The 22,453-nt window shown below is 45.6% G+C and overlaps 3 protein-coding genes across 8 annotated transcripts; 1 reads left to right on the top strand and 2 right to left on the bottom strand.

The window, feature by feature from the left end:
- Positions 1–1,039: 1,039 nt before the first annotated feature.
- LOC118374041 (splicing factor U2AF 65 kDa subunit-like) lies at positions 1,040–11,664 on the bottom strand. Of its 4 annotated transcripts, XM_052494965.1 has the most exons (13): positions 11,062–11,663; positions 10,585–10,647; positions 10,282–10,423; positions 9,623–9,661; positions 8,887–8,996; positions 8,577–8,728; positions 8,030–8,146; positions 7,720–7,858; positions 5,087–5,166; positions 4,610–4,750; positions 4,045–4,131; positions 1,527–1,775; positions 1,041–1,417 (listed from the first exon to the last, which is right to left on the bottom strand). In XM_052494965.1, the coding sequence occupies exons 1-13, from the start codon at positions 11,108–11,110 to the stop codon at positions 1,283–1,285; spliced, it is 1,503 nt and encodes a 500-aa protein (XP_052350925.1). In that variant the 5' UTR covers positions 11,111–11,663; the 3' UTR covers positions 1,041–1,282. The 4 variants fall into 4 exon arrangements, with proteins under 4 accessions (XP_052350926.1, XP_052350925.1, XP_052350929.1 ...); XM_052494966.1 differs by lacking the exon at positions 9,623–9,661 and having other exon boundaries at positions 1,040–1,417; positions 11,062–11,664; XM_052494968.1 differs by lacking the exon at positions 10,585–10,647 and having other exon boundaries at positions 1,042–1,417.
- A 263-nt stretch (positions 11,665–11,927) lies between these two features.
- LOC118374040 (coiled-coil domain-containing protein 106-like) lies at positions 11,928–20,231 on the bottom strand. Of its 3 annotated transcripts, none has more exons than XM_035760375.2 (9): positions 20,086–20,231; positions 19,117–19,196; positions 18,905–19,003; positions 17,510–17,740; positions 16,615–16,671; positions 16,215–16,457; positions 14,466–14,636; positions 14,039–14,342; positions 11,928–13,166 (listed from the first exon to the last, which is right to left on the bottom strand). In XM_035760375.2, exons 1-9 carry the CDS (start codon positions 20,115–20,117, stop codon positions 13,109–13,111), a joined length of 1,275 nt encoding a protein of 424 aa, XP_035616268.1. In that variant the 5' UTR covers positions 20,118–20,231; the 3' UTR covers positions 11,928–13,108. The 3 variants fall into 3 exon arrangements, with proteins under 3 accessions (XP_035616268.1, XP_035616269.1, XP_035616271.1); XM_035760376.2 differs by lacking the exon at positions 20,086–20,231 and adding an exon at positions 19,752–19,891; XM_035760378.2 differs by lacking the exon at positions 20,086–20,231 and adding an exon at positions 19,452–19,704.
- A 346-nt stretch (positions 20,232–20,577) lies between these two features.
- Positions 20,578–22,427, top strand: LOC118374042 (transmembrane protein 238-like). The gene is made up of 2 exons (XM_035760383.2): positions 20,578–20,726; positions 21,210–22,427. The coding sequence occupies exon 2, from the start codon at positions 21,220–21,222 to the stop codon at positions 21,544–21,546; it is 327 nt and encodes a 108-aa protein (XP_035616276.1). The 5' UTR covers positions 20,578–20,726; positions 21,210–21,219; the 3' UTR covers positions 21,547–22,427.
- Positions 22,428–22,453: the final 26 nt, after the last annotated feature.

Genomic DNA, 22,453 nt, shown 5'->3' with positions numbered 1-22,453 from the left:
GTAGGTTTGAAACAGGAAGCAAAACAAAACAAACTCATTCCAGACAAATACAACTTGAATATTGACTAATCTTGAATCATTGTTAACTGAAAATACCAAAGCATGAAATGACTCCATGTATTGACAAACTTGCTAAGCACAGACATGAATGAGTACTCCATATATTTTTTTATCTTGAATGTGACATGAAAAATAGCAAGGCTTTTAATCAGAATCAGATTGAGCCCTACTCAACACCAATCCAATATTTACCACTCACAATTCAAAAATAACAATTCAGAACTTCAAAAGTCTGCCTTTCCCCTCTCCCAGTCTCTTATGGGTAAGGGTAGGATGTAGGGATAGAATTATTTTGCCTGCTAAAAATGGTGATGGATAAATTCAAACTAGATGAAAGGTTTCAACCCCCCAAAAAAAACCGTCAAAGACACAAAGACAGTGATAAGAACGTATGGTACTCAAACTCCGGCCCTGGTGACAATACAAGGTGTGACAGTATAAACCACAACAGCTGACATTCAGATAAATTAGTCCAATATGACATTGGAATTGGTTATGTATAGTTACAGCTTCTCCCCCTCTCGCTACACACACAGGGAGAGGGGCGTAGTCTGATCTACATGGAAGAAAAGAAACAAGGAAATCTAAAGGTCCAAATCTGAGAAATAAAAATCAGAAAACGAGGCCATTCCTGTCAATAGCTTTCCATCCTATCCTGTCAATAGCTTTCCATCCTGTCAATAGATTTCCTTCCCCCTTTTCACAACAAGAAACTGATCATGTTATCTACATCGTTGGGCCAAATAGAAAATGTCACCAACTCCCTCCCCATATGAAATGATGAATACTCTTGTCCATCCATCTATCCACCACTCTTATAGAGTAGACCAGTCCACTTCCCCCTCTCTACACCTTCCTAAAGTACTTAAAACAGGCTCCCTCCCACAGAACAACCCATCTCTTTCTCACAAAGTATTTTAAAAAATCATTTACCCCTGACCTGTTACTACACACAATTCACAAAAATCTTTGAACCCCCCAGTTTTCATCAGAATACAAACCCTTCATCTCTCCCTTCTCTTTTGCCCAATAGCAAATGGATCCCCAGCCCCTACCCCCAGGCACTTCTCTGAACTCCACCTAGCCTTCTGATGGACTAGGTGAAACATTATGTCCCTCACACCTTTTCAGGTCAAAACAAGTGCCTAGGTGGTGGGAGGTTGGGGGTCGATTTGAAATATGGCAATCCACCCCCCTCACTATCCTCGTCTGTAGTCATCCTCTACCAGAAGTCTCGGCGGTGGTAGGCATCAGGGTCGCAGTATTTGGTCACCACCACCCGGTTAGCAAACTTCCTGCCCGTCAGACCCTGCATGGCCTTCTGGGAGTCAAACACTGACATGAACTCCACAAAGATCTATAGGACAGAGAGGGATAGAGAGAGGAAATGTAAGGAGGTTCAATGGAGATCATTCAAAAAGGCATAGTGATAAAGCTGAAGACAGACAGAAGCTTCTCTCTCTCACCTTGCCAGTGCCAGGGACCTCCAGCCCATCCACAGGTCTGGGGATCTCGATGCTCTTGACCTGGCCGTGCCTGCACTCGTCCCTCACATCCTCCACGATCTCCTCATATTCCTCTTCATCCACCAGCTCCTCCACAGCCACCATATTCATCAGACACAGCACCTCTGTGGGGAGGCCGGCCATCTGGGTCATTGAGCTGTTCATCAGGCCCGGCACCTGCAGCGTCACCGGTGTCTGATTTATACTTGTCTGGAAGGGAGAGGGGAGGGTTGGAGAAGGAGTGTTGGTGGATACAGAACATGCAGTGAGGGATTGGAAAAGTAGAACAGACACAGCACAGGCCGCCCCAAGGGCACAACAGCAGGGGGGGTCCTGTCACCCCCCCTGCGCAAGATCCTCTCACTCACCCACCCCTGCGCAAGATCCTCTCACCCCCCTGCGCATTGATCCTCTCACCCCCCTGCGCATTGATCCTCTCACTCCCCCCCCTGCGCATTGATCCTCTCACCCCCCTGCGCCAGATCCTCTCACTACCCCCTGCGCAAGATCCTTCTCACTACCCCCTGCGCAAGATCCTTCTCACTACCCCCTGCGCAAGATCCTTCTCACTACCCCCCGCGCAAGATCCTTCTCACTACCCCCGCAAGATCCTTCTCACTACCCCCGCGAAGATCCTTCTCACTACCCCGCGCAAGATCCTTCTCACTACCCCCCGCGCAAGATCCTTCTCACTACCCCCGCGCAAGATCCTTCTCACTACCCCCGCGCAAGATCCTTCTCACTACCCCAGCGCAAGATCCTCTCACCCCCCACCCCGCGCAAGATCCTCTCACCCCCCACCCCGCGCAAGATCCTCTCACCCCCCACCCCGCGCAAGATCCTCTCACCCCCTCCCCCGCAAGATCCCCTCACCCCCCTGCGCAAGATCCCCTCACCCCCCGCGCAAGATCCTCACCCGCCCCCCGCGCAAGTTCCTTTCACCCCCTGCGCAAGATCCTCACCCCCCGCGCAAGATCCTCTCACCTCCCCGCGCAAGATCCCCTCCCCCGCCCCCTGCGCAAGATCCTCTCACCCCCCGCGCGAGTTCCTCTCACCCGCCCCCTGCGCAAGATCCTCTCACCCCCTCCCCCGCAAGATCCCCTCACCCCCCTGCGCAAGATCCTCTCACCCGCCCCCTGCGCAAGATCCTCTCACCCCCTGCGCAAGATCCTCTCACCCCCCCGCACAAGTTCCTCTCACCCCCCGCGCAAGATCCTCTCACCCCCAGCGCAAGATCCTCTCACCCCCCGCGCAAGATCCCCCTGCAAGATCCTCTCACCCCCTCCCCCACCCGCGCAAGATCCTCTCACCCCCCGCGCAAGTTCCTCTCACCCCCCCGCGCAAGATCCTCTCACCCCTCCCCCCGCAAGATCCCCTCACCCCCCCTGCGCAAGATCCTCTCACCCGCCCCCCTGCGCAAGATCCTCTCACCCGCCCCCTGCGCAAGTTCCTCTCACCCCCCGCAAGATCCTCTCACCCCCCAGCGCAAGATCCTCTCACCCCCCGCGCAAGATCCCCCTGCAAGATCCTCTCACCCCCTCCCCCCACCCGCGCAAGATCCTCTCACCCCCTCCCGCGCAAGATCCTCTCACCCCCTCCCGCGCAAGATCCTCTCACCCCCTCCCGCGCAAGATCCTCTCACCCCCTCCCCGCGCAAGATCCTCTCACCCCCTCCCGCGCAAGATCCTCTCACCCCCTCCCCCGCAAGATCCTCTCACCCCCTCCCCCGCAAGATCCTCTCACCCCCTCCCGCGCAAGATCCTCTCACCGCCCCTCCCGCGCAAGATCCTCTCACCCCCTCCCGCGCAAGATCCTCTCACCCCCCATCCCGCGCAAGATCCTCTCACCCCCTCCCGCGCAAGATCCTCTCACCCCCTCCCGCGCAAGATCCTCTCACCCCCCCTCCCGCGCAAGATCCTCTCACTCCCCCTCCCGCGCAAGATCCTCTCACCCCCTCCCGCGCAAGATCCTCTCACCCCCTCCCGCGCAAGATCCTCTCACTCCCCTCCCGCGCAAGATCCTCTCACCCCCCTCCCGCGCAAGATCCTCTCACCCCCCCTCCCGCGCAAGATCCTCTCACTCCCCCTCCCGCGCAAGATCCTCTCACCCCCTCCCGCGCAAGATCCTCTCACTCCCCCTCCCGCGCAAGATCCTCTCACTCCCCCTCCCGCGCAAGATCCTCTTACTCCCCCTGCGCAAGATCCTCTTACTCCCCCTGCGCAAGATCCTCTTACTCCCCCTGCGCAAGATCCTCTTACTCCCCCTGCGCAAGACCCTCTTACTCCCCCTGCGCAAGATCCTCTTACTCCCCCTGCGCAAGATCCTCTTACTCCCCCTGCGCAAGATCCTCTTACTCCCCCTGCGCAAGATCCTCTATCCAAGTGTATCTTTCTCAGATGTCCTGATGGCTCCACTCTACCTTCTACTTCCCTCTCCACTGTAGCACTCTATTCCCAGCCTGCCCAGATCTCAGTCTTACCAGAGTGGCGTTCTTGGATCCCACGCTGGCTCTCTGCACCAGGAGTTTTTTATCTCCCAGCTGCATGCCGTTGAGTCCTGCTATGGCCTGTGGGAACAGGGCATCTCCAAGTTTAATACAGCTGTCAATCATCAGCAGGGACAAACCCCCCAGGGTCAATGCACTTCTACACATTATATATTGAAATTCCCCCTTTCAAGAACCCAACCAGAAGAAGAATTTAGTATTTTTCCCTTTCTACAGATGGTCATTTTCAACAGTTTCCCTTTTTTTTTTACTGCAATTGAGTTCAATCATAACAGAAAATCCTGAAATATTGGGAGTGTAAACATATGAAATCATTTTGTCAAGAGTTGTGTCTCTTTCTGTGGGCGCTAAAGTGTATATATGAAACACATAATACATTTGAATAATATCTCAAGAGCAATATAGTTCCCCTTTTATAACATTTACATTTTTATTGATATGCAAGTAAATAAAAAATGAAGATATTTTTAAACCGGAACAAGTCCAAAACCATGACATGGTGTGTGAAGAAGTTAAAATAAAGGGGGTGGTAAGCTACCTGATTCTCCATGGTGATCTGGTCGTTCAGGTTGACGTCTACATACTCACAGAACGCATAACCCTTAGACAAACCTGTGGCACTATCCTTGACCAAGTTAAAGGCCTTGAGAGGCCCAAACGATGTCAGGAGCTCCTTCACCTGGAGAACACAGAGAGGGAATATTACCATAGAGATCACAGGGGAAAAGATGGGAGGGACAGGGGAAATGGGAGAACAGTCAGACGAGGAGAGGAGACATTGTTGAACACTTAACATCTCAGACTATTGGAGCTCTTCCAAGCTGTCTGGCTTCCATCAACAGTGTTACTTCAGTACACTGCTAACCGCGTCCAGCATTGACTAGGCATGTGAGGAAACAGGAGGTTTTCACTGGGCCAGACTGGGACGTCACGGGAGGTGAACAGCCAGCCAGCCAGCATGTGGCTCCAGGTGACCTGGTTAGAAGGCTAAGCTGGTTATGGTTAGCTCACTGACCTGGTCATCATTCAGGTAGTTGGGCAGGCCCCCGATGAACAGCTTGTGGGCCGAGTCAGGCACCACTGTGGACACCACGCCTACACAGACAGAGAAGGAGAGAGAAGTTATTTAAAGTCAACCAAACATTGATATAAACAGCCTAAATTCAGTCTGAACCTACAGAGACTAGAGGTCGACCGATTAATCGGCACGTGTGTGTGTATATATACAGTGGGGCAAAAAAGTATTTTGTCAGCCACCAATTGTGCAAGTTCTCCCACTTAAAAAGATGAGATGCCTGTAATTTTCATCATAGGTACACTTTAACTATGACAGACAAAATGAGAAGGGGGAAAAAAAATCCAGAAAATCACATTGTAGGATTTTTAATTAATTAATTTGCAAAAAAAAAAAAAAGTATTTGGTTAATAACAAAAGTTTCTCAATACTTTCCACCCCCACGCTTCACAGTAGGTATGGTGTTCTTTGGATGCAACTCAGCATTCTTTGTCCTCCAAACACGACGAGTTGAGTTTTTACCAAAAAGTTATATTTTGGTTTCATCTGACCATATGACATTCTCCCAATCTTCTTCTGGATCATCCAAATGCTCTCTAGCAAACTTCAAACGGGCCTGGTCATGTACTGGCTTAAGCAGGGGGACACGTCTGGCACTGCAGGATTTGAGTCCCTGGCAGCGTAGTGTGTTAATGATGGTAGGCTGATGGTAGGCTTTGTTACTTTGGTCCCAGCTCTCTGCAGGTCATTCACTAGGTCCCCCTGTGTGGTTCTTGGATTTTTGCTCACCGTTCTTGTGATCATTTTGACCCCACAGGGTGAGATCTTGCGTGGAGCCCCAGATCGAGGGAGATTATCAAGAGTCTTGTATGTCTTCCATTTCCTAATAATTGCTCCCACAGTTGATTTCTTCAAACCAAGCTGCTTACCTATTGCAGATTCAGTCTTCCCAGCCTGGTGCAGGTCTACAATTTTGTTTCTGGTGTCCTTTGACAGCTCTTTGGTCTTGGCCATAGTGGAGTTTGGAGTGTGATTGTTTGAGGTTGTGGACAGGTGTCTTTTATACTGATAACAAGTTCAAACAGGTACCATTAATACAGGTAACGAGTGGAGGACAGAGGAGCCTCTTAAAGAAGAAGTTACAGGTCTGTGAGAGCCAGAAATCTTGCTTGTTTGTAGGTGACCAAATACTAATTTTCCACCATAATTTGCAAATAAATTCATAAAAATCCTACAATGTGATTTTCTGGATTTTTTTCCTCTCATTGTTGAAGTGTACCTATGGTGAAAATTACAGGCCTCTCATATTTTTAAGTGGGAGAACTTGCACAATTGTTGTCTGACTAAATACTTTTTTGCCCCACTGTATGCATGTATGTATATGTGTATGTATGTGTAATGACAATTACACACTACTGAATTAACAATTATTTTAACTTAATATAATACAAATATAATCTATTTAGTCTCAAATACATAATTAAACATGCTCAATTTGGTTTAAATGCAAAAACAGTGTTGGAGAAGAAAGTAAAAGTGCAATATGTGCCATGTAAGAAACATGTTTAAGTTCCTTGCTCAGAACATATGAAAGCTGGTGTTCTTCAATATTTCCAGTTAAACTTCTTAAGGTTGTAGTTATTATAGGAATTATGAGGCGTTGACTATTTCTCTCTATACCAATTTGTATTTCATATACCTTTCACTATTGGATGTTCTAATAGGCACTTTAGTGTTGCCAGCCTAATCTCAGGAGTTGATAGGCTTGAAGTCATAAACAGAGCTGTGCTTCAAGCATTGCTAAGAGCTGCTGGCAAACGCAGTAAAGTTGGAATGAATGCCTACAAGCCTGCTGCTGCCTCCCACAGCTCAGTCAGACTGCTCTATCAAATCATAGACTTAATTATAATATAATAAACACACAAATACAAGCCTGTGGTCATTAATATGGTCAAATCCGGAAACTAACATTTCGAAAACAATGTAAAATTCTGGTAAATTAGTTCGCAACGAGCAAGGCGGCACAAACTGTTGCATATACCCTGACTCTGCTTGCACACAACGCAAGAGTAGTGACACAATTTCCCTAGTTAATATTGCCTGCTAACATTAATTTATTTTAACTAAATATGCAGGTTTAAAAAAACATACCTATGTGTATTGATTTTTAAGAAAGGCATTTGTTTGTGGTTAGGTACATCCATGCAACGATTGTGTTTTTTCCCGCAAATGCGCTTTTGTTAAATCATCACCAGTAGGCTGTGACTCGATGATAAATGAACAAGCACCGCATTGATTATATGAAACGCAGAAGCTAGTTAACCCAATAATATTATCAACCATGTGTAGTTAACTAGTGATTATTTGAAGATAAATGTTTTTTATAAGACAGGTTAAATGCTAGCTAGCAACTTCCCGTGGCTCCTTGCTGCACTCACGTAACAGGTGGTCAGCCTGCCACACAGTCTGCTCGTGGATAGTAATGTAATCGGCGTTGAAAAATCATGATCGGTCGACCCCTACTAGAGACGGGAAATAGGCCAGACTAAGAAGGGTTTAAAGATTGACTAAATAGAGAGAGAGTGAAGCAGTCAGCCACAGACGTTCAGACGGAGACAGACAGGCGGACAGACCAGGCACGTAGACGCTGGGGTTCTCGCTCATGCCGGGCAGGGGCTGGTAGTCATGGGGACGGCGGATCTTCAGACTCTGTCCCTGGAAGATGATGCCGTCGAACGCCATGGCCTGGGTTGTCTCATCCACTGAGCGGAACTATGGGACAACAAACACAGACCCGGTTTTAGAAAGGTAGAGGGTTAACTTTCACCTGTCAGATTATTTCAGAAAACTTGGATGAAAGGAAAAGAGGCCCTTTTGGACTATTGGGGAAGGTCACATTTCTTCTCCAGTATTGAGTATAGTCAAGTGGGTATTGAGACCCACCTCGAGGAAGGCAAAGTTCTTGTCCTGGTTGATCTGAACAGCAAGGACGGGGTTCCCCGGAGCCTGAGTGAGACCACCCAGACGCATCTGGGCATTGAAGAAATCCATCATGGACTCCTACACAGGTAGAGGGAGAGACATTGAGGCAATACTCTGGAAGACTCACTCCAACAACAGTATTTATTATGCACTCTCTGATCCCCCTGAGCTTGAAGTACTAGTTGACAGAATCAGGTGGCCCGGCCCCTATCCTTAACCTGTCAAGGCTCTATGCTGAACTTGTTTTATGAGGAGCACGTCAAAAATGTAGGCGCAAACAAAGAAATGTAGGAGCACAATGAAACAGATGAGGAAATAAAAGCTAGAATCCTTCATTTTTCTAGGTACACTGGTCCTCCTAAATAAAAATTCCAGGTTGCACAGCTACATATTTAGTCACATACGCAAGTTAAATGGCAGCACTGTTGAGCCCTGTTAACCTGTATCAACTTCTACCTACTCCATCTCTCTGATCTCTGTCCCTACATCCATCCAGGAGCTAACTGACCTCTGTGATGCCGAAGGGGATGTTGCCCACATAAAGCCGACGGGCCTGTCTGGTCATCTGGCTTCCCACCACAGGGACGGGAGTGGGGGTCACGGCCAGGCCGTCTGGGGTCATTGTGGGCAGCAGGGCCGTGGCTGGGATCTGTCCCGCAGCTTGAGGAGAAGTCACATGTTTAAAACACAACATTCATACAGCTTCCAGAACAAGACAGTATTAGTCAGAACACAGTTAAATAGGAGGCCAAACGAGGGTCAAAGAGTTCAATAGAGTAGATGAAAATAGAGAGGAGAGAGAAGGCCTCCTCTCTTACCCTGCATGGCTTTGTACTGCATCACACTGATGTGTTCAAATCCAGGAGGAGGGACGTCCCAGTACTTCTTCACTTTGTTCTTCTTCTTCGTTTCACGGTGCGGGGAACGACTGATGGAGAGAAAATAGGACAGGAGGAGTGAGGACAGAAAGACCAACAGAGGAGCGCAGGGGGAAACAGATGACGTAAAAAGACAAATAGAAGTCATTACTTGAAATAGGCCTTTAGAGAAACCTAGAGCTTCTCTTTAACCCATCTATGAGAGACACCAGGTTTACACTTCTGAATCCATGTTATAAATTATTATACCTTTTACAAATACAAGTGATTTCAAATGGCATACTACTTTTAAATTATATTTACAGTAGATGATGTCACAGAGCCCTACAAATCTAACCCATTATTACAGAGTTGACCCTACAGTTTCATTTTTCTCTCTCCATAGAAACCCCTTACCAAAACCTTCCCACACAATGGTATACACAGGATATTTACTTTTAAGACATTTAAGTCATTTAGCAGACGCTCTTATCCAGAGCGACTTACAAATTGGTGCATTCACCTTATGACATCCAGTGGAACAGTCACTTTACAATAGTGCATCTATAGTGGATATAATACGCTGTTGTAAACATGAGTGGATAGTACACAATCAGAGGAAAGATCACTTGCTAGAGTGACTGGAGTGATATTGTAATAATGCAGAAACAAGCTCTGTGTTAGTTTGCTGTATTACCTTACAGCAATCTCTTGGGGTTGTTGTTGGGATGGTGAGCTGAAATGACATTGGAAGGAGTTCACATTTCATTTCACTCCAACCCTGGTCACAGGTAGTTCCAATGCAGGAAGTGGAGCTAGAGTGCAATTGGAAATTAGCCCCAAGCCACTGTTTGTATGAACATCACATAGATGCTAAAGGATTGGATAGGCATAAGCAATATGGTCTTCTGCTGGAGCTCTCACCACATCCACTCCTTTCAGATCTACTAGTAGGGCCTAGGGATAGGGACCGATTTGGAATCTTCTACAGAACACTGAGGTCTAGTAAGTGTATGCTATGGCTATTTCCACTAAAACAACTTCAGGGACCAGGTGTAGAATATTCAATGTGTGTGTGAACACTGTTGGATGTGAGTCTTCCTCCACAAACTTGCATCTCACTGTCAGGACAATAGGTGGGCTACCTCATACAGAGGAATTATATTGTGCATCAATATGCTTGTTAGAGCTTTCTATTTCAGGTAGTCAGTGTTGCCTGGGTTGCTTATTTTCCAAGTGTCCTTATACTGTTCACTCATTAGGTGTGCAGATAGCCCTACACCAGTACGTAGTACCTGCACGTAACTAGGGCTCTTACACACCTGAGAGCGTGCAGTAAAACAATGCTGTAGTTACCTGCGTCTCGGTCTGCGCTCCTTGCTGTCTCCACGGCGATCCCTGCTGCGTCTGTCCTTGTCTCTGCTCCTCCTTTTCCTCTCTCTGCTGCGGCTGCGAGAGGGGGAGCGACGGTGGTGGCGGTTCTCCTTGTCCTTCTCCGCTGGAGGAAGGGAAAGAAAGGGGAAGGAACGGTGAAACAATAGGAAGAAGAAAGAAAACAGAAGGGGAGAAAAAAAGGTTGAGTTAAAATATAGTTATGGCATTAAGCAGACGCTTTTATCCAAAGCGACTTACAGTCATGCTTGCATACATTTTACGTACGGGTGTTCCCGGGAATCGAGCGCCCTATCCTGGCGTTGCAAGCGCCATGCTCTACCAACTGAGCTACAGAGGACCATAGAGATGGGGAGGAGAGAAGATGGTGGTACAGGGAGCAAGAGGATGGACACCGTTACGTGTTTACTTTCATAGGATATAGCTACTGTATGGCCAAGAGATGTTAACTTTTCATGGATTAATATTTTAACTGGCAACTTCAACATATACAGAGCTGGGAAACGTCAGCTGATTCAAAACAGGGCCGGTTAGTAACAAAAAAACGTTACTTTTAAACAATGGGATAGCTAGTTATAGCCACACGAATGTGCCTGGGGCGACAGCTGCGACAGTGGACTCCAGCAGCCAACGTTCCTACTAGCTAGTTAGCCAGCCCGCGCTCTTGTGTTGTGATATGTTGATTGCTAACCAACTAGTTTAGAACCTGGTTATAAAACATAAGTGATGAACTAGCTAGCTTACCTTGTTTGTTTTCAGACAGTTGTCTCTCGAATTCGTCGAAATCCGACATCGCCGTTTCTTATTTGCTAGCCCTAGCTAGCTAGTTAGTTGTGACTGTAAAATGGACGGGAATGCTGTGGTCGCTAGCGAAAAAAGTGCACAACACACTTAGTAAATGCTAACTAGATACACAACGGCAATGAAACGGTTTAGAAATATCTAAATGAACCACACATCAACATGAACAACTCCAAGTGAGTTATAAAGATGTGGTTCTAGTTTACGCTAAGATAAGACAATAACATTGACGAAGAAATCGCGTTATCTTGTGCTAGCTAGTTAGATAGCTAAAGCAAAGTCCAGGCTGGGGCCTGTTCTTGAAGCAGTCGTGGTAGCGAGCTAATGCTAACTAGTTAGCAAATCGAGTGAATACGGATATGCTGGTACAATTGCACATCCAATTTTATGCCGTCTGTCCTGTTGGTGTTTGAAATCGTCCCAATATATGTTTTGCAATTAAATGTGTACAATGAGAAAATACGGAATATGTCCGGTATGCCCGCTTTTTGCGTTTCGTCTCCCAGGCACCCCGTGACACCGGAAGTTGATATACACCTTTTACTTTTAGCGCCCCCTTTGGGCCTGTTATTCAACCTGCAAAACATGTAAATACAGTATATTCTCTTTGCTCTAGCACCAAACAAGTTATTACATTGGACATTATATTTGGCATTGGATACGTGAAAGCTAGATCTCACTTTATTGATTTCAGAAACAACCTCTCAGATCTGTGATTACAACAGAAAGGAGTTTGACCCAGGGCCACGGCATATGTTTTTCCTCTAGCATCTCCCTTTCCACACACTCAGAGAGAAACATAAGTCAAATCAGGATTTTTTAAAGAAATCAAATGCTTTAATGGCATTTCTATTTTTACAGTCCATACAATTTGTATAATCATAATCAATGAATTACAGGCTACTCTTCATTATTCTTGAAGAGAAATACAATATTAAACATTTTTGAAATGCTGCACACAGAGACCGGTATCTTAAATTATACAGGTTGTACGGTACCTTTCAGTAAATGATTGGTAAAAATGACATCTCTGACCCGTATAAAAGGTGTTGGAACATAACATGATTTCAGCAGTTGTACACACTGATACCCGTCCCTGGGAGAGTTTGTGTTGTGAATAAGTAAGACATGAAGTTTAAAGTGAGAGGTACCCTTTCACACACTCAGACAACCTGGGGTCTCAGCAATTCCTTGTACCAGTTTCAGTATAACACACACACACACACAATATACCACTATATTACACCATCGCCAATACTACTGCTATTGTTTTTTTAACATCATTATTAAGTTCAACAACAGCTCTGTCTAAACAACTGACCAACAAGAGTTAATTTAACATGCAATCGTAATGGGGAACTGGTGATTGATATTGATTTACATAGACATGTTCAAATAAAAATCAACATTTTGTATTTTGTCTCTTTTGTGGAAATCACTGAGCTTATTGGAACACAAAAAAAAGAGAAACCTAATAGTATGCAATCTAATTGTAATAAATTATTCCCAAGCAAACAAAGTATTGCAGTATAGGACTGAAAAAAGAAAGCACAAATCTCAACTGATGGTGAAATAGCATAGTAAATTATACTACTATTATAGTAAAAAACTCATCTTCGTAGCACAGTACAAAGGGTACGTGATGTTATACTACACCACACTTCAGTCAAATGACACATCTCACAACTGTATGCTACAGTGGCACTTTACAGTGACAGAATATATTCTGGTGCAACAAAAAAAGTGATGTATTTGTGGTACAACAGCTTAGCCTCACAGTAGAACTGTCCCCAAAACTGTCCCCATCCTTCTTCGAAAGCAAAGAATATCTGCTTATTCTGTTGTTCTGGTTCAGACACAACACCAGTGGTCAGTCAGCTAGCTAACTTCCTTTGTTTCAGAACCTGGAAGCTTTCTGACAGAACACTGGAATGATTCTACTAAAGGATGGAATCTGAGCAATAGAGTGTGCAACTACTCTTTGCTTTGTTCAGTTTGTGGTCGCGTGACTTTCCTTCTCTTTAAGAGAATCCTCTCCTCCTTTCAACCTGGAGAAATGAGAGACAGATCCAAAATCACTGGGTGTGGGCTTTTTTAAATATCTAAATAAGGTCATCATTTAAGAGCACAAATAAAACATTTGTTTTTGAAGTGCTAGGAAAAAGATGAGAGAATGTTATCCAAACAACAAACATTTATCTGTAAATAAAGATGTATAGTATTGACATTGCTTTTGTGAGGGTGCAGAATATGACACCACTTTTACATGAAGACACTAAAAGGTGAAATTCTGACAGCTCAAAATAGATGATCGTCAGAAAAGACCGTATTACCTCAAATAGTCAGCATGGCACTTATTTCAAGTGTGATGAAAATAAAGAGCTAGTTTGGAATGCTACAAATCTATAATTTGGTCACTGTACCTTCATGCTGCTAATGTAAGTATTTGGGAGTAGCACGGCCTCTTCAGACAATAGCACCAATTTTTGGCATGAGCAAAATGGGGCCCTCTACGTGTCAAAATTGCACTGAAATAAAGTACTACAAAGTTCAATAGTACTCTGGTGAGAAATAAGGAATGCTATAGTTCATTACCTCAGCTTCAAAAGGATTCTGAACAAATATTTAAGAATAGAAAACAGATTCTGTGTATGGGATGGGCAACAACCTCCCCTACATATCCAGCGCTCCCATACACAAATCTTAACTTTCCATAAATGTCTGAATCTTAGGGAGATGGTTGAGTGATGACCTTCTCCAAACGTCCCACCCTGCTCTTCTCCAAGACAAAATGAAGCCCTCCTCCCCCCAGAGCACCCCCCCCATCCCCCAAATTCCCCTCATCCCCCAGATTCCCTTCATCCCCTTGGCCTCCAGATTCCCCTCGTCCCCAGCGTCCCTCCCCCATCAGTGTCTGAACCTGTAGGAGATGGGTAGTAGCAGGTTGTTCTTCTTCAGGGCCTGCACCCTGCTTAGCGTCTCCTCGTCCAGGGCGACGTAGCAGCGCCGTGCGTAATCCAGCAGCTTCTCCTTGGACGGGTCAAACTCGCCCACCTCCGCCACCTTCTCCGGGGCCACCAGCAGCATCTCAGCGATGGGCGTGGTGGAGGCCACCGTGTTGCGGTCTACGCCGTGGATCTGGAAGGCCTTAGACATGTTCTTCAGCCGCTGGTAGGTCAGCAGGATCTTCTTGTAGCGAAACAGAACCCCTGCAGCGTCTTTGACTAGAGGGGGAGGAGATGGAGGGAGGTGGGGATTGATTAGGCCTACTTCGAGGAAGGAAGGAAAGAAGCATTTCCAAAGCATTGGAACATGGCATGAGTAACATGGCTGCCATTGTCCCTCACCTCTCTGTCTCTCCCTGGTGAATCGGAAGACCCGCCTCCTCTTCATCCCTGGGTGCCCACCGCTGCTCATGCCCTCGGACATCACCTCCTCTCCTGAAATCATTTCCTCCTCGTTCATGTAGCCATCCTGCTCCAGGAACTCCTCGGCCTCCCCCAGGAGGGACAGGGAATCTGAACAGACAAACAAGACCTGAAAAAAAACAACTTTAGACTAGAGGTGCTAGACTAGAGGTGCTAGACGAGAGGTAATAGAGGTGCTAGGCTAGAGGTGATAGAGGTGCTAGGGTAGAAGTGATAGACTAGAGCTGCTAGACTAGAGTTGATAGAGGTACTAGACTAGAGGTGAAAGACTGGTGCTGATAGAGGTGAAAGACTAGTGCTGATAGATGAGCTAGACTAGAGCTGATAGAGGTGCTAGACTAGAGCTGATAAAGGTGCTAGAGGAGTAGTGCTGATAGAGGTGATAGAGATGCTAGACGAGAGCTGATAGGGGTGAAAGAGGTGCTAAACTAGAGCTAATAGACTAGAGGAGATAGAGGTGCTCGACTAGACGTGCTAGACTAGAGCTGAAAGAGGTGCTAGACTAGAGCTGATAGACTAGAGCTGGTAGAGGTTCTAGACTAGAGGTGGTAGAGGTGCTAGACTAGAGCTGATAGAGGTGATAGAGGTGAAAGACTAGAGGTGATAGAGGTGCTAGAGTAGAGCTGGTAGGGGTGATATTGATGATAGACTAGAGGTGATAGACTAGAGGAGATAGAGGAGATAGAGGTTCTAGACTAGAGGTGGTAGACTTGAGGTGGTAGAGGTGCTAGACTAGAGGTGGTAGACTAGAGCTGATAAACTAGAGGTGGTAGACTAGAGCTGATAAACTAGAGGTGATAGACTAGAGGTGACAGAGGCGCTAGTCTAGAGCTGATAGAGGTGCTAGACTAGAGCTGATAGAGGTGAAAGACTAGAGGTGATAGAGGTGCTAGAGTAGATGTGCTGGAGGTGCTAGACTAGAGCTGATAGGGGTGATATTGGTGATAGACTAGAGGTGGGAGACTTGAGGTGGTAGAGGTGCTAGACTAGAGGTGGTAGACTGGAGCTGATAGAGGTGATATTGGTGATAGACTAGAGGTGATAGACTAGAGGTGATAAGACTAGAGGTGGTAGACTAGAGCTGATAGACTAGAGGTGATGAGGTGATAGACTAGAGGTGCTAGACAAGAGGTGCTCATAGTTTGGATTAGAGATTGTCACGGAAGTCAACATTTATTCCTGTCCCATCTGGTACTGTCCATTTTCCCCCTGTACTGTCCTGATTAGTGGTGGGAAAAGTACCCGATTGTCATACTTGTGTAAAAGTAAAGATACCTTATTAGAAAATGACTCAAGTAAAAGTGAAAGTCACCCAGTGAAATACTACTTGAGTAAAAGTCTAAAAGTATTGGGTTGAAATATACTTAAGTATCAAAAGTAAATGGAATTTCTCAAATATACATAAGCAAGGATATCCCTGCCGGCCAAACCCTCCCCTAAACCGGACAACGCTGGGCCAATTGTGCGCCGAACCATGGGTCTCCCGGTCGCGGCCGGCTGCGACAGAGCCTGGACTCGAACCCAGAATCTCTAGCGGTACAGCTAGCACTGCGATGCAGGGCCTTAGACCACTGCACTACTCGGGAGGAATCTCCCATTCCTGCCAGAATCCTTTGGCACCTGCAAGAGTCCTGTTCATATGTCAACCTCTAGTCTGGATCCCATTACCTGGCCCTACGCTCCCGTGTGCATTCATGTCACTCATGGTGGCTCTAATAGCGCTGCTACTGCCACTGCTGTGCCCCTGCAAGAGGCTCTGGGAGGCCCCGGAGCTGTACATGGAGCTCATCGCGGCCATCTGATTGGCTATCGTGCTGGAAGTGTGGTTTTTGGGTGGGGCCATGGCAGTGGGGGATGGTCTTCGCTGGAATATCTGACGAGATGTGAAACGCTGTGGCTCGGACTTCTGCTCTGAAAGGGTTAACAAAAGGAGAAGATCAATGAGAGTGATCAGTGAACTGAGGCCAGTAGTGGTGAGAGGTGATGAGAATGTATAGAATATGCTCTGGATCTAGATACATGTATCATGAACAACAAGGGACTAGTGAGGTCATAAAGCAGTCCTTACCAGCTGGCCGCTCCCCCTCTCTCCTCGGCTTCCATTCAAAACGTCTAGAGTCATAGCCTGCAGGAGGAACAACAACGGTTCCCGAGAATAAATCTATGCCTGTAAAAAGTATGTTGTCTTACATGCTGACAAACCGGCTCCACGCGTGCATACGTCTACCTGCGGGTTTTGTCTATCCCCACCAGACACGTTCATGACATACAGGTTAAAATACCAAACCAACTGTGGACCAACTATATTAATTTGGGGACAGGTTGAAACACACATGAAACATTCATGGACATTTAGCTAGCTTGCTGTTGCTAGCTAATTTGTCCTGGAAAATAAACATTGGGATGTTATTTTACCTGAAATGCATATGGTCCCTTTTTTTTGCTGGATCTTTTTATAATTTTTTACCCATATTGAGTCATACAAAATTGTGTGTTCTCTACTCCGATAATTAATCCACAAACAAAAAGGGGCTGTTTGTTCATTCTTATTCTTTTGTGGAGTTTTATATGGCGGTTGGCAACCATATTTAAAGTAGATTACCACCACCAAATGGTGGTGTGGACCTCCATCTTTCAATCACCCACATGGGTATATGCTCCTAAAAACCAATGATGAGATGGGAGAGGCGGGTCTTGCAGCACATCAAGTATCACATAAAACCAAGTTCTATTTTAGCACCTGCCTAAGCAGACACTGGTTGAGGTGCACAAACAGTTGGAATGAAATTATTGAATAACATGCGTCAATTTATTTAGCATGCAACATGCACGCAACATGCACTCGTGCACGCAACATGGGTGGTGTGGTTAGCACGGTAGAACTTCTCTAATCACAATAAATCTTTCTACATCATGGTTGTGTCCATCCTCCTTCCCAAACCCTCTCCATGCCCCTCTCTCACCGTTGCTGTACTGGCTCTCGCTGGGGCCCTGGTTCTGATGGCCCTGGGTCTTGGTAGAGAAGATGAAGCGGTCCAGCTGGCAACGCAGGAAGTCCCTCTCCTCCTCCAGGTCATCGATGCGTTTGTGCAGCCACGAGTTCTTCTCCAGTGAGATCTGCAGCTGCGTCCGCAGGTTGGTTATCAGCAGGTACGAGCTGCCTGGTGGGGGGGCACCCGAGGGAGGGGGCGACTCTGAAAAACACACACAGGAAGTTAAGGGTCAGGGAATGAATATCAGGATTAATCTTAATCACTAACTGATTCACACCGGAGAAACTAGGTGAGTGGACTCACTGGACTGTACTTCCAGATGGTCATTTAACTACATTCATCTATGGTATGGGTTCTGATCTAGGTGAGTGGACTCACTGGACTGTCCTTCCAGATGGTCATTCAACTACATTCATCTATGGTATGGGTTCTGATCTAGGTGAGTGGACTCACTGGACTGTCCTTCCAGATGGTCATTCAACTACATTCATCTATGGTATGGGTTCTGATCTAGGTGAGTGGACTCACTGGACTGTCCTTCCAGATGGTCATTTAACTACATTCATCTATGGTATGGGTTCTGATCTAGGTGAGTGGACTCACTGGACTGTCCTTCCAGATGGTCATTCAACTACATTCATTTATGGTATGGGTTCTGATCTAGGTGAGTGGACTCACTGGACTCTCCTTCCAGATGGTCATTCAACTACATTCATCTATGGTATGGGTTCTGATCTAGGTGAGTGGACTCACTGGACTGTCCTTCCAGATGGTCATTCAACTACATTCATTTATGGTATGGGTTCTGATCTAGGTGAGTGGACTCACTGGACTGTCCTTCCAGATGGTCATTCAACTACATTCATCTATGGTATGGGTTCTGATCTAGGTGAGTGGACTCACTGGACTGTCCTTCCAGATGGTCATTCAACTACATTCATTTATGGTATGGGTTCTGATCTAGGTGAGTGGACTCACTGGACTGCCCTTCCAGATGGTCATTCAACTACATTCATTTATGGTATGGGTTCTGATCTAGGTGAGTGGACTCACTGGACTGTCCTTCCAGATGGTCATTCAACTACATTCATCTATGGTATGGGTTCTGATCTAGGTGAGTGGACTCACTGGACTGTCCTTCCAGATGGTCATTCAACTACATTCATCTATGGTATGGGTTCTGATCTAGGTGAGTGGACTCACTGGACTGTCCTTCCAGATGGTCATTTAACTACATTCATCTATGGTATGGGTTCTGATCTAGGTGAGTGGACTCACTGGACTGTCCTTCCAGATGGTCATTCAACTACATTCATCTATGGTATGGGTTCTGATCTAGTAGGAAATACAAGCTTTGATATGAACCTTCAAAACTCTGCTCATTCTGATTGAAGAAGCCTTGCTGCTCAAAGTTGTTCTCCTCAAAGGGAATGGAGATTTCATAGGCATCCTCGTTCTTCGGAGCTACGGAGGGAGACATATACAGTAGGCATTATTATGGATAAATAACTGTTATCACTTTGTCATGAAGAGGTTAATACACATCTATATCAATGATGCAGATTTCACAATCTTACTCTGCATGGGATGGGAGCCTGTGTGGTTCTTGGAGGTAGGCAAAGCGTCATTAATATTTCCCTCCTGCATCTCGTGCACCCTTCATTGTACAGAAACAATACACGTTTATTAATGTATTACATTTGGCACACAACATCCAATGATGGATAACAACTCCTATTGACGATGTTTCGTTGCAAATGTAAAAGTATGCAGTCAGTTTTGTAATAACTTCGAAGTGTTGCCTTCAGCTTGCTAACTAATCATTCGTGGATGCAATTATGCCACTAGAAATGTAATTACAAGTAGTTACTGTATGGCAATTCTCAGCAGAGATGCAGAATAAATTACCTACTTATTTTGCACAGATCGCTTTATTCCCCTTTGTCAACGTTACACTTGCGAGCGTACTAGAAAGTTATATTAGCACATTATACACGATGTTCGTCGCTGACATGCTAGTTTGCAAGATGTTGCGTTATAATAAACAATGGACACGTTAGCTAGCTACACATCAAATTGCCATAAGGACTCGTCTTACACAGGCTAGCTAGATAGTCAGCAGCTAGCCATTTTACTAGTAGCAAGCTCACTGCTTCTTTTACGCACAAACTATTTTCTGGTGGAGTTCTCTACAAATCAATGATATACGAACCGTTATTCAGTCGTTATAACACCGTATTTCATATGTAAATCCCGTTCATTCTGTCCACTTTCGTACCTAGCTAGAACAATAACAATTTAGCGTTTATTTCACAAGTCTTGTTTACGTCCTTTGCCGTCATTTCCGGTTACCTAAGGGAGAGTCTGATATTTACCAAAATGTAGTTTGCAACGAAAAGGCGCTGCTGTACAGTCAGGCCACTTTAAAATGTGCAGTTTTGTCGCATAACACAATGCAACAGATGTTTCAAGTTTTGAGCACGCGTGCAATTGGCATGCTAACTGCAGGAATGTCCACCAGAGATGTTACCAGATAATTGAATTACCATTTCTCTACCACAATCCTCCAACTTCGCATTTAGAGAATTTGGCAGTACATCCAACGTTCCTCACAACCGCAGACCACATGTAACCACGCCAATCCAGGAACTCCACATCTGGCTTCTTCACCTGCAGGATCATCTGAGACCAGCCACCCGGACCGACAGCTGATGTGGGGAAAAACTCATTCTGATCGTCTGGGCCTGGCTCCCCAGTGGGTGGCTGGTCTCAGATGATTGGAGCCTAATTCAATTATTTCAATTGACTGATTTCCTTATATGAACTGTAACTCAGTAAAATCGTTGACATTTGTGCATGTTGTATTTATATTTTTGTTTAGTATATACATTATATTTCATATTCCAAAATAATGTCATTGTGAAAATAATTTAAAAGTTAAATATAGTTTGACAGGTTTTTCTTGCTTTCGTTTAGTGCTGCTCTGACCAATGATATTCGTCAGTGCAGAAAAGTTCAGGTGATGGGGGAGTGGAGAGGTGTCAGGTAACATTATTCACTCGTGAGTCACTGTTTTTACCTGCCAGTGAAGAACCGGAAGGATACAGTTTGAGTGGATTCTACTTACATTTTTAAGAGATAAACATTGAAAAGACACTAATCAAAACGCATTTGCACCTGTGATGAGGTGAGTATTAATCTGTTATGTTTTTCTGTGTATAAATCCGTTTTTAACGGCCATCGAAACACAAACGTGTCTTGGTTGTGCTGGGAGTATCATAGCGCTCAGGTGTGGCACCTGTTTTTCCTATGAATAAGATACGTTGAAGAGTATTGTAGGAACCGACAATGTTATATAAAAACTTTTTTTTTAAGTGTAGGCCTAAATACACAGACACAGTAAATATTTAAATAACATACTGTAGTTATTTGACCATGGTTACATTATTTCATACATACCTGTACTTTAATAGCTACATAACATATACAACATGGTGTCATGTTTATGTTCATACAATATCCTCCCACTCTACCAGTCGGCCTAGAGTGAACTCCCCATCATTGCCAGAGGTGACTCTATTGTGATTTTACTCTGAGCAATGTCAATGCACAAGATTTATGTCTGTCAATGTGCCACACACCTCACCTCCCCCACCTCTCTGTCCCCCAGGTGAGTGACCATGGCGCAGCACTATGATGGTCTGTCCCACTGTAAGCTGGCCCTGGCGTTTGCCATACTGATGGACCTGCTAGGTGTGTCTGCTCTGCTGGTGGGGGTCTTTGCCCCATTAGAGATTAAGGGACAGGACTTTGGGGATCTGTTGGTGTACTCTGGGGCTCTACTGATGCTCATGTCCCTGGGAGGATGGGTCATGTGGTACAGCGGGAACCTTGAGGGCCTGACTTCCAGGAAGGAGCTAGGGGGAACCATGGGTGCCATGGACCGGCTGGCCCGCTCCCTCAGCCGCAGGATACGACTCCCCAGGAGCCACAGCAGCCCCTCATGATGCTTCATGGTCAGGCGTAGGAGAAGGGTGTGGTTGTAGGGGAGGGTCCTCACTGTCTCCATTAGACTATTGGCCCCTGATAGTCAAACTGCCTGGGGGTCTGGGAGCGGTATTGTTAGCATTGAGGGAGTGCTATTAAATGAACCAGGCTATGGCCCGTGATGTGAACGGGCAAAAGCGGGGTTGGGAGGAGCGCCCTTCTCAAATCAAACAGTAATCTGTGCCGTTCGTTCATGTTGTCACCAAGGCAGCATATGTTCACATTTTCAAACTAGTTTGAAGGCAGATAAAGCCTTTTTATCAAAAAGCAATCATTTGTGTATGTAAAAACCCAGAATCCTACTCACTATTCCATGTGATTAACCTGTCACTTTTTTTTGAGGTGCTAACTTCGCCGTCGGCCAAAACGGGGCACTGGGCTCACGACCGGGAGGGAGCCAGTTTCCAAAACTAATGTAATCAACGCTAACCCGCTTCACCTGGGGCAGGAATAAGATTCCATTTTTAAGAGACATTTTTTATAGAACTCCCTCATCCTTTAACCCAAGTTCCACCGCCTCCACAGTGGAAGAGACTTACATACTGATAGTTCACTAGTGTCAATTACAAGATGGAAAAACAGTCAGTCATTGCTTTTTATTGTGACTTGACCTTTTCTGAAACACCTCCGGTAGATAACAGAATTGTAGACTGTCTGAATAGGATTTTAAACGATCAAGCATGGAGGCTATTCATAGTTCACTTGGTTGGTTTGTTTAGGCTTGAATCTGTAAATAATTGGTCTTTATATTCATAATAATCCATGTGTTGTGGTTTTCTTTGAATCATAATAGGGTTTGTATTAAATTATAAAATTGTATTAAAACTATAAAATAACCTACCATAGGGCATTTGTGAAGATTTGGGA

This window comes from Oncorhynchus keta, chromosome 34, assembly GCF_023373465.1.
Source record: "Oncorhynchus keta strain PuntledgeMale-10-30-2019 chromosome 34, Oket_V2, whole genome shotgun sequence".
NCBI lineage: Eukaryota > Metazoa > Chordata > Actinopteri > Salmoniformes > Salmonidae > Oncorhynchus > Oncorhynchus keta.
This window is presented reverse-complemented; position numbering and strand designations above follow the sequence as displayed.

Excerpts from the sequence above, each read along its gene's own strand:
- LOC118374040 (XM_035760375.2), bottom strand. The coding sequence starts at position 20,117 with ATGCGAAGTTGGAGGATTGTGGTAGAGAAATG. Across the intron at positions 19,197-20,085 it reads AGGATTGTGGTAGAGAAATG|GGTGCACGAGATGCAGGAGG; the intron begins GTAATTCAATTA and ends TGTACAATGAAG. Across the intron at positions 13,167-14,038 it reads CTACTACCCATCTCCTACAG|GTTGAAAGGAGGAGAGGATT; the intron begins GTTCAGACACTG and ends TCATTTCTCCAG.
- LOC118374042 (XM_035760383.2), top strand. The coding sequence starts at position 21,220 with ATGGCGCAGCACTATGATGGTCTGTCCCACTGTAAGCTGGCCCTGGCG.
- LOC118374041 (XM_052494965.1), bottom strand. The coding sequence starts at position 11,110 with ATGTCGGATTTCGACGAATTCGAGAGACAACTGTCTGAAAACAAACAA. Across the intron at positions 9,662-10,281 it reads GAGCGCAGACCGAGACGCAG|CTCACCATCCCAACAACAAC; the intron begins GTAACTACAGCA and ends ATGTCATTTCAG. Across the intron at positions 8,147-8,576 it reads TCCCCTTCGGCATCACAGAG|GAGTCCATGATGGATTTCTT; the intron begins GTCAGTTAGCTC and ends CTACCTGTGTAG.